Below are 11,760 nucleotides of genomic sequence, written 5' to 3' on the forward strand. Positions count from 1 at the left end.
GAGTCAATGGGTGCAGCACACCAACATGGCACATGTATACATATGTAACAAACCTGCACGTTGTGCACATGTACCCTAGAACTTAAAGTATATATTTTTTAAAAACCAGTGAAAGATCTTTACAATGAAAATAAAAAAACACTGATGTATGAAATTGAAAAGACCACAAAAAAGGAAGGATAGTCCATGTTCATGGATTGGAAGAATCAATATTGTTAAAATATCCATACTCTTTAAAGCAGTCTACAGATTCAATGCAATCCCTATAAAAATACCAGTGACATTCTTCATGGAAATGGGAAAAAAAATCCTAAAATTTATACAGAACCACAAAAGACCCAGAATAGTCAAAGCTATTCCGAGCAAAAAGAACAAAACTGGAAGAATCACATTACCTGACTTCAAATTATACTACAAAGCTACAGTAACCCAAACAGCATGGTACTGGCATAAAAACACACACACAAACCAATGGAACAGAATAGAGAACCCAGAAACAAACCCATACATCTACTGTGAACTCATTTTCGACAAAGGTAACAAAAGCCTATATTGAGGAAAAGACATTCTCTTCTATAAATGATGCTGGGAAAACTGGATATCCAGATGTAGAAGAATGAAACTAGACCTCCATCTGTTGCCAGATACAAAAATCAAATCAAAATGGATTAAAGACTTAAATTTATGACCTCAAATTATAAAACTATTACAAGAAAACATTAGGAGAAACTCTCCAGGACATTGGACTGGTCAACAATTTCTTGAGTAATACCCCATAAGCACAGGCAACTGAAACACAAATGTACAAATGGGATCATATTAAGTTAAAAAGCTTCTGCACAGCAAAGGAAACAATCAGCAAAGTGAAAAGACAACCCACAGAATAGGAGAAAATTCCTTCAAACTATCCTTCTGACAAGGAATTAATAATCCTTGAATATAAAAGGAGCTCAAACAACTCTATAAGAAAAAATCTAATAATCCTATTTTAAAATGGGCAAAAGGTCTGAATAGACATTTCCCGAAAGAAGACATACAAATGGCAAACAGGCATATGAAAAGGTGCTCAACATCACTGATTATCAAAGAAATGCAAATCAAAACTATAATGAGATATCATCCAACCCTAGGTAAAATCGGTTTTATCCAAAAGACAGGCAATAACAAATGCTGAGAAGGATGTTGAGAAAGGGGAACCCTCACACACTGTTGGCAGGAATGTAAATTAGTATAACCACTATGGAGAACAGTTTGGAAGTTCCTCAAAAAACTAAGAAAAGAGCTATGATAAGATCCAATAATCTCATTCCTAGGTATAGACCCAAAAGAAAAGAAATCAGTATGTCAAAGAGATATCTGCACTCTGGTGTATTATTATAATCACTCTGCAGCATTATTCATAATAGCCAAGATCTGGAAGCAATCTAAACGTCCATCAACAGATGAATGTGGTACAAATACACAATGGAGCACTATTCAGCCAAAAAAAAGAATGAGATCCTGTCATTTGCAACAAGGGATGGAAATGGAGGTCATTATGTTAAGTGACAAAAGTCAAGCACAGAAAGACAAAATTCACATGTTGTCACCTATTTGTGGGAACTAAACTCATGGTGATAGCAGAATGATCGTTACCAGAAGCTTAGAAGGGTAGTTGGAGGTGGGGAAGGGAGGATGATTAATGAGTATAAAAATATAGCTAGAATGTATAAGATTTCGTATTTTATAGCACAACAGGGTGACTACAGTCAACAATAATTTATTGTACATTTTAAAATAACTAAAAGAGGCTGGGCACGGTGGCTCACGCCTATAATCCCAGCACTTTGGGAGGCTGAGGTGGGCAGATCACTCGAGGTCAGGACTTTGAGACGAGCCTGGCCAACATAGTTAAACCCTGTCTCTACTAAAAATACAAAAAATTAGCCAGGTGTGGTGGCACATGCGTGTAGTCCCAGCTGCTTGGGAGGTTGTGGCAGAACTGCTTGAATCCAGGAGGCGGAGGTTGCAGTGAGCCAAGAGCGCGTCATTGCACTCCAGCCTGGGCAACAGGACAAGACTCTGTCTCAAAAAATAAAAATAAATAAATAAAAAAAATAAAATAAAATAACTAAAAAAGTGTAAGTGAATTGTTTGTAACACAAAGAAAGAATAAAAGCTTGAGGTGATGGATATCCCAATTACCCAGATAGGATTATTATGCATTGCATGTCTGTATCAAAATATCTCATGTATCCCATAAATACACTCACCTATTACTCACAAAATATTTTTTTAAATACAAGGAAAAAAATTAGAAACATTGTAAATGTCCATCCACAGGACAATAAATAAATTGTGCTTTATTCACCCAATAGAGTATTATATGGCAGAGAAAATTAACGAACTACAGCTACACAAAAATATGAATAAACCATAAAAACAAAATATTGTGTGAAAAAGTAGCCAGAGAAAACTGCAGAAAATGTATTATTCTTATAAAACCCCAAACCAAATAAGCTAAACAAAATATTTCAAGATACATCCATTTGTAATAAAATTATTTTCAAAAGGCATGGGAAGGAGCAACACAAAATTTAGGATATTACTTTTAATGGGAAAGCAAGTGAATAGAAGAAGAAAGAAAAATACTGGGAGATAATCATATTGGTAATGTTCTAGTTAAATAGGTTCATGATGCTCTTTTTATTATTAAACGTCTAAGTTTTATATATGTTGCAAATAGTTCATAAACTTATATGAACTAAGTTAAACTTAGAGAAGCAAATTGATAGTCCATTTTTGTCAACATAAAATTACATATGTATTATATAGTACATAAAACTATACACATTTATTTACATCAATTTTATTTCCATGTGCACAGAGGAATAATCTAAGGTTGTACAGCAAATACTTAAGAGTGATAACCACAAGAAATTAAATAAAGAGAAAGGAGTGTAGCTATTTTACCTTTCATTTAATTTGTGTCCACATTACTTGCGTTTACTTCAAAGCACATAGGCTATTTTATAACTATGTTAACACCAAAATTAAAAAGAATCTAAAGAATTATAAGGTTTTACCTGTCTGCATAGTTTTCTGAGAAGTATTTGCAAAGCAGCAAAGGACACTATAAGCTTAGCACCACCATGTTAACTATCATGTTAACCAATCCTTGACTTGTATCTCTTCAAATTCCTTATAGATTGTTTCTTAATTAATAAGTACAATATCCTCTAATAGCCAAATCTTATTCTTATATTACTCACAATTACTAACCTTTCTTTTTCCCCTCCATTTATTTGTTTTCTCTCTTCTCTTCTTCTTAATTTTTCCCTGGGTAGCATCTAAAAGTTTAAAAAGATTTGGAAGTTTCAGTTCTAACATTAAAAATTATTTTATTGATTAAAGAATTTGAAGGATTAAAATAATTAAGATTGATATTTTAATCAACTTTACTATGTTTGTTGGAAGAATCTTACAAGATACAAATAGCAGATAAAATTGTTTAATTTGCCAGGCATGGTGGTGCACATCTGTAATTCCAGCATTTTGAGAGGCTGAGGCAGGCAGACCACTTGAGCTCAGGAGTTTGAGACCAGCCTGGGCAACATGGCAAAACCTTGTCCCTACCAAAAATACAAAAATTAGCCAGACATGTGGAGTGCACCTGTAGTCCTAGCTACTCAACAGGCTGAGGTGGGAGGATCGCTTGAGCCCAGCAGGTCAAGGTTGCAGTGAGCCAAGATCATGCCACTGCACTCCAGCTTGGTGACAGAGTGAGGCATTGTCTCTAAAAAAAAGAAGAAAAAAGAAAAAAGTTTAATTATAGTTGTATCCCAGTATAAATACATGGCATTTAGGAACCCATCCAAAAGACAATGCTCTCCTAGGTCCACTAGAATGCAACCTCCAGTTAATCTAGGGAATATAAGGTGTTATTAGCAGAAACTATGTGAATGCAACTACTAAGCAGTCTACTGGAAAATATAAATGAATTATTTTAATAAGAACATGGAAAAGGAGGACGGGTGTGGTGGTTCATGTCATCTGTAATTCCAGCATTTTGGGAGGCTGAGGCAAGAGGATCACTTGAGGTCAGGAGTTTGATACCAGCCTGGGGAACATGGTGAAACCTCATTTTTACTAAAAATACAAAAATTAGCCATGCATGGTGGTGGGCACTTGTAATCTCAGCTACTCAAGAGGCTGAGGCAGGAGAATCACTTGAACCTGGGAGGCGGAGGTTGCAGTAAGCTGAGATTGTGCCACTGCACTTCAGCCTGGGCAACAGAGCGAGACTCTGTCCCAAAATTAAAAAATACAAAAAAAGAAAAAGAAAAAGGACATAGAAAAGGAGAATGTTAGTTTGCCACCATATTAACTACTCCATTCTACAAAAGACAACCATTTTCCTGACTAGAAGCAAAGGTTACCGATGTAATTTTTGTATTATCCAGCTTGGGGTTGTCAGTTCCTTGAATCTTTAGTTGATGTCTTTCATCTGTTTGGGGAAACTTTAGGCATTTGCTTTTCTTTCCTTCTTCAATTCCAATTACAATGTTAGATCTCATTACTGTGTCTCACATGTCTCTAACATTTTCTTCTGTATCTTTCTTTTTTTCCCCTTCTGATGTGACTTCCAGTTTACTAATTCTTTGTGTGTGTCTAATCTACTGAAAAATCTATCTAAATTGCTAATTTTAGATAATGAATTTTTATTCCAGAATTTATACCTGATTCTTTCTTATAGTTGATAAATCTCTATTTTCTTAAATACATTAATCACAACTGTTTAAACTTCATTGCCAGCTAACTCAACATCTGTATTACCTGTAGGGCTGTTACTATTTTTTTCTCTTGTTTTTCAGTCATGTAGGCATATCTAATAATTTTTTATTAAAAGTTATGTATGCTGTATTAAAAAATTCTAGAGATTCTAGATGATGCTATCCATCTCTCAAGATTATTTATCCTCCACCAGGCAAACAGAATGATGGATGATGATCTAAACCCAACTAGAGATTGGATTTAGAGATGAGATTGCAGAGATGAGATTATAATTCCAGTAAGGCTCAATTTACCTCTGATTCATTCCTATCCCTCCTGGGTTTTCTACAGAGGGTCTGTGTTACTGGAAGCAGAAGTCAATAAAAGAAATTTATTTAATAGTGTAAACCCACAACTACAAACTGAATAGGAATTAGCTGCTCATCTTTTTCCTGGAAGTTATAGGTTCTCCAGTAAAATAAGGGGAAAATAAAAGAGGAAGAAACAATATGATCCAGAAAATGGGTGACCAAACCCAAAAGAGAGGTAAAGGATATATCCAGAATGAAGACAAAAGAACTTAATATCACAGTTGCTTAACAGGTCTTGAGAACAGTAAGTCCAAATGGAGTATGTTAAATGGATCTAGGAGAGAATCCCGAAATGAAATTAACTGAATACCTGATGTGTCTGAACCTTTTCAAAGGTGATTTATACTACTACAACACATCACAAACACAGAAAACTAAACAAATTTTATTGACTGGGCGTGGTGGCTCATGCCTGTAATCCCAGCATTTTGGGAGGCCGAGGCGAGCAGATCATGAAGTCAGGAGATCGAGACCATCCTGGTTAACATGGTGAGACCCTGTCTCTACTAAAAATAGAAAAAATTAGCCAGGCATGGTGGCACACGCCTGTAATCCCAGCTACTCAGGAGGCTGAGGCAGGAGAATCGCTTGAACTTGGGAGGCGGAGGTTGCAGTGAGCCAAGATCGCACCAATGCACATCAGCCTGGGCAACAGAGCGAGACTCCATCTCAAAAAAATAAAATAAAATAAAATAAAATAATAATTATTATTATTAACTGTAAGGAATAAAAAAGTTGTGCTAGAAAGGAACCATTATATGGTTCAGCTGTGAACAGCATAGCATCTACATAGCCATAACAATTAAACTATTAAATTATCAAAGTTACAATAAAGAAATCCTATTTAGGAGGATGGGAGGAAGAAAGTAAATGCAGGGGAAACAGTGGTTTAAAACAAAAGTAGCTAAATTCTAATCATCCATAGAGCCTAAAACTGAAAAATGTAGAAATGATTACATAAACAAGTTATGGAACCATATCTATCAGAGATAGATATCAAAACAGACTGCTAAAAGAGTTTGAAATGCCTGCTTCTGGAAACTGGGATTGGGAAGAATCATTTTGAAATTATCAATTAATGGTAGGGTAGAATAACGACATTTTGAGATATGCCAAGACTCAGAAAATTTACTTCCCAGACAACATTTTGTAAAAAGTTATTTGACAGTGTTCTCCAACAGGCAGAACACTAAGAGAGGGGAAGATATGAATCTAAGAAAACAATGGATCCAACCCAGAAGACCAGTGAGTGGAGATCCTAGGATAACAGAGAAATAGCAGGTCTTGAGGGTAGAAAATGGTCTAGATTACACTAGGCAGGCAAGAATATCTCCAGAGAAAAGAAATGAACTCTAAGGAATAGTATAATTAAAAGGATGGAAAATCTTTTCATTATGGCAGTTATATGATCTTTTTGTCAACAATAAAAAACAAGAAGGAGAACTAGAAACTCTAAGAAAAACAAAAACTATGGCCGGGCGCGGTGGCTCACGCCTGTAATTCCAGCACTTTGGGAGGCCGAGACGGGCGGATACGAGGTCAGGAGATCGAGACCATCCTGGCTAACACGGTAAAACCCCATCTCTACTAAAAAATACAAAAAAACTAGCCAGGCGAGGTGGTGGGCGCCTGTAGTCCCAGCTACTTGGGAGGCTGAGGCAGAAGAATGGCATGAACCCAGGAGGCGGAGCTTGCAGTGAGCCGAGATTGTGCCACTGCACTCCAGCCTGGGTGACAGAGCGAAACTCCATCTCAAAAAAAGAAAAAGAAAAAGAAAAAAAAAAACTATAAGAAAGTCATGGTTCGAATACAAAGCAAAACTAAGATACAGCACGGTTTTAACCAACTGATAGAATATAAATGATGTACTTGATGCTGTGACTAGAAAAACACTCTCCTTTGAGAGTCCTAGCAATCATAATATTAGATCCATGAAATGGAAATGTAATTCTTGCCTGTAACTTGGCACTGTAGTAACACTATTTATATAAAGATAGTGATTTAAATGCTGATTATTGGTCTTAAAGATTTAAAGTGAATCTATGGACCAAAAAAAGACAATTTTTGTTGTAGATATTAACTGCTGAAAAACTAAAAGAATACAATGGGGAGAAAAAAATGGAGGAAAGGATAGAGATACCAATATATTTAACTTACGTAAGAGAGAATAAAATAATTAACTACAGTTGATGGAACAAGCAGAGTTACAAGTAGGTTACTTATTAATACCAAATTAGCCAATAGAAAAACTAATTACAACACAACTTAGAAACATTGAGAGAGTAAAGGTAGGTGAGACAAAGGAGTAATTTAAAGTGATCTTGTCTAGGGTTGAGTGTGGAGAACATTTGTTATATTTTGGTTGCCTAGTATCTGATTCCGCTTCCTATGTTTAGTGAATATTCGTCCACATGCCTTTCACCATCAATGCTAAAAAAGCCAATCTTGCTTTTCCAGTTCCCTTTGCAGCTGGGACATATTACTTGAATTAGGACTCCAAATGTTAATAGTGGTTACCACATGCAATTCCTTTAGCCTATATTAAATATTTCCTAATTCTACTTCCTTGCCTTTGCCTGAAAATGCCTATTCATCCTCCACCACTCAAGTTTAGATAATAATTTCCTCTCCAAAGCCTTTCCTTGCCCCTATGACATATGCATGTGAAGTAATAGCACTCACCTGCACTGTAATGAACTATTTGCTTGTTTTATTGTCTACTATATTTTCTTTTTTTTTTTTTCTTTTTAACTCCTCTTACTATCATTCCCAATATTGCTTAATAAAAGTTCCTTGTCTGAAGGGACCATGGCATGTTTACATTACATCTGGCACATACTGAGTATGCTCAATAAATATTAGTTGAATAAACAAAAATTATAACAGATGTTTAGTACTTTTTTCCTAAATCACCTAACTTATAAATATGAAACTTTAACAGGATGATAAACATACCTTCAGTACTCGAATCCGTCTGGCTTCCTGAAGATGATGATGAAGAAAAAGGAAACACATGATCATCTGAAGAAAAAGATGTCACTGATCTATGTCGGGATCGGTGCTGGTTTTGGTTTTGCTTTCTTTTTTTCTTTCGTTTGTGTTTACCTTAGAGAGATATAAAATGGAACACAATTATTTTCCCAAATATTAGCAACATATGAGAGAGAAACATATGCATTAATTTATAAAATGTACCTTAAATTACCCAAAAGGCCTTCAAGCAAGCATAAACTCCTACCTTCATATTTGCCAGCCTTGGCATCTTCAGGATTTCTGTGAGCGGACTTCTTATCCATGTCTATTAAACCTCCCTGCCATGTCTATAAAACCAAAATATTGACATATTATTAGAGAATTTAAAATGCAAAATGATATTTCTGGGGACAAAGAAAATGAAAATGGTAACAACCTCAGCACTAACATTTTGGGCTGGATTATTCTTGGTTGTGAAGGGCTTTCCTTTGGATTTTAGGCTATCGAGCCACAATTTCTGGCCTCTACCCACTAGATGCCAATAGCACCTTTATGTGTGATGACCTAAAATGGCTCCAGACATTAACAACTGTCCCTTGGGGGGCAACCACTGTTGAGAACTACAATTCTATTGAGAACAAATAGACTAGAGTAGTAGTAATAGAGACAGAAAAAAGAGGCTGAATTCAAGAATCAGAATGACCAGGAATTGCTGGTGGACTGGCTATGAAGAAAAGAAAGAAATAAGGGATAACTTCTAGAATTTTGGCGTGATCAATTCGGTAGAAAACAATACCATTAACTGAGATATGCCAACACTAAAGAAAGAATACGTCTGGAATAATATTCCACTAAAATACAGAATAGAAAATCGGAAGTTTTTTTTCTTTTTGAGACAGAGTCTCATTCTGTCAACCAGGCTGGAGTGCAGTGGCGCAATCTCGGCTCACTGCAACCTCTGCCTCCTGGGTTCAAGTGATTCTCGTGCCTCAACCTCCTGAGTAGCTGGGATTACAAGCACCCGCCACCACGCCTGGCTCATTTTTTTGTATTTTTAGTAGAGACAGGATTTCACCATGTTGGCCATGTTAGTCTTGAACTCCTGACCTCAATCTGTTCACCTTGGCCTCCCAAAGTGCTGGGATTACAGGCATGAGCCATCGCACCCGGCCCAGAAAGTTTCAAGGCATACCTAAATAACAATTTAGTAGATGCCTATAGACTAAGTAAATATGTTACTTACTTCATGTTGACAAAGATTATTTGAATAGAGAAAAAGCACTCACAGTAGTATGTCTGGGAATCTTCAGCACAGTATTTGAAGCCACAAGGCTGAATGATACCACAAAAAGAAACAGCACAAATGGGGTACTAAATACTCATCTTTCATAACTGAAAGTCAAAGAATAATGTCTAAGGTGGATAATGTCTAAATTAGGAAACATTACTATAAATATATTACTTTAACATATATAAGTAGATCTAGAAAAAGAGCTAAAAGAATTGAAGGAAGATGCAAATTAGACAGAGTACTGTAGTACTTTTTGGTTTTTAAAATGATGAGTAAATGTTATTTTGACAAAAATGTAAAAGTAAATAAATCTCCTCCTTTAAAGCATACAAAGAGTAAGTGGGAATTCTCATCCAAGATGCCAGACTTCCTTCCTAGTCATATTAAAATGACGGTTAAGCAATAAACAAAGAAAGTAAAAGGTGAGGGGTATAAAAGTGTAGAAAACTGCAGGAGTTTGAAGGAAAAAAAATCTCAGGATAAAGCTGTTCAAAGTACTCAAGAGCAATAGTTCCAAATAAGAACAAAATATCAGTGGGTTCTAACAAAGTTGTCAAGAATTAATACTAGCAACATTTCCCTTAAAACCATGAACTTTAAGAGAAATACAACCTAAGCACATTCCTGAGACTTGCAATGAATAATATGTATAAAGTCACAATAAAATGTTATTTTGAGTTTTTTATTTTTTCATTTTATTTTTTTTACCTTATTTATTTATTTAGACAGGGTGTTGCTTTGCTGCCCGAGCTGAAATGCAGTGGTGCAATCATAACTTATGACAGCCCTAAACTCCAGGGCTCAAGCGATCCTCCTTCCTAAGTCTCCCAAAGTGTTGAGATTACAGGTGTGAGCCATCGAGTCCAACTATTTTCATTGGTTTTTAACATGTGAATCCAATTTACAGAGGAAAACACTGAAGTGTTCATAACAGTTATAGAACAAAAGTTAATTTATCCAATTATACTGCTATAAATGTAAAGGTAGAGCTGTCAGGACATGAAAGATGGAGAAGGAAAAGAAAAGATAGCAGGAAGGGAGTGCCAGTATCATCCTATGAAATCAAGAGTGCTAAAACTTGTGATAGTGATAGAACAAGAAATATGTTTAAATATATTGATAGAACAAGAAATATGTGTTTAAATATATTGCTTAATTGCTTAGGTTTACAAGAGAAAACAAAAGAGAAAATAAAAACACTTTATGAAATCTGTAGAGAAAGCAGCCAGCAGCAGAGGCTGTCATAATTGAGTCCTCATCTATCACAGCAGAAACTCAGAGGACAATAAATAAATTTGAGAAAAAACAGTATGGGCATACTATTTAGAAATGTAGAAATAATCACCAAAATAACTAAACATAAAAAATGTTTAAAGTGTTTGTCTATGGGGATGTGGATCCAGAACGAGGAGAAAGCAGGTGGGATGGAGACTGTTGCTTTTCATTATCAACTCTTACATACAATTTGATCTTTTAATCATGTGCACATATTATGTTGCTAAATGTTTTTAAAGGTTTTTTTAAAAAAGTGAATTGGGAAGTGAGGAAATAAGGACAATAAACTATATTTTAACATGAAAGCAGACAAACAGCATAGCAGTTGGAGGAATTACTGAGGTCAGGGGTGAGTTTTTAAAATGAGATTCTAGACTATTGGTTTTTTTCTTAAAAAAATTTTCAGTAAAATTTACTTTCAAATTTACATACAGTAAAATTCACATGTATGTACAGTATTAAGAGTTCTAACACATGCATAGATACTTGTAACCACCATTAACAGGATACAGAACAATTCCAACATCCAAAGAATTTCCTCGTGCTACTCCCTGGCAGTTAGACCCTCTCCCCACCTTTAACTCTGGGCAACTACTCATCTATCTGTTCACTGTCTGTTTAGTCTTACCTTTTCCAGCATGTCATATAAATGAAATCGTAAGTATTTAACCATTTTATATTGGTTTCCTTCGCTTAACATAACATACCTGAGATTCATCGAAGCTACTGCATATATCAATGTTTGTTCCTTTTTATCCAGTCCTATTCCATTGTGAAGATGTACCACACTGTGTTTATCCACATTCACTCACTTAGGGACATTTAGTTTATGTAGTTCTTCTTGTTTAGTCTGCTAATATGGTAGATTCCACTGATTAATTTTCACATGTTGAACCAACCTTAATTTAGGACATTTTGGGCAATTATAAATAATGCTACTATAAACATTCATTTACAGATTTTTGTGTTAGCATAAGTTTTTATTTCCCTAGAATAAACACACAAAAGTGGAACTGGAGAGTTACATAGTAAGTGTATGCTTAACTTCCTAAGAAACTGCACAACTGTTCACCAAAGTGGCTGTAGTAATGTGTGAAT

General features: G+C 35.3%; 1 protein-coding gene across 1 annotated transcript in view; it reads right to left on the reverse strand.

The window, feature by feature from the left end:
* The window catches only part of LOC105536403 (putative uncharacterized protein encoded by LINC00467 homolog), a 75,524-nt gene that overhangs the window by 43,562 nt on the left and 20,202 nt on the right, over nucleotides 1-11,760 (reverse strand). The window contains exons 2-4 of the mRNA XM_011975795.1: nucleotides 8,362-8,443; nucleotides 8,079-8,228; nucleotides 3,262-3,329 (exon numbers count right to left, since the gene is read on the reverse strand). Of these exons, the coding sequence (XP_011831185.1) occupies nucleotides 3,262-3,329; nucleotides 8,079-8,228; nucleotides 8,362-8,419 (276 nt within the window). The 5' untranslated portion in view covers nucleotides 8,420-8,443. The remainder of the gene's footprint in view (nucleotides 1-3,261; nucleotides 3,330-8,078; nucleotides 8,229-8,361; nucleotides 8,444-11,760) is intronic.

This window comes from Mandrillus leucophaeus, unplaced genomic scaffold (assembly GCF_000951045.1).
Source record: "Mandrillus leucophaeus isolate KB7577 unplaced genomic scaffold, Mleu.le_1.0 Scaffold159, whole genome shotgun sequence".
Classification (NCBI taxonomy): Eukaryota; Metazoa; Chordata; class Mammalia; order Primates; family Cercopithecidae; genus Mandrillus; species Mandrillus leucophaeus.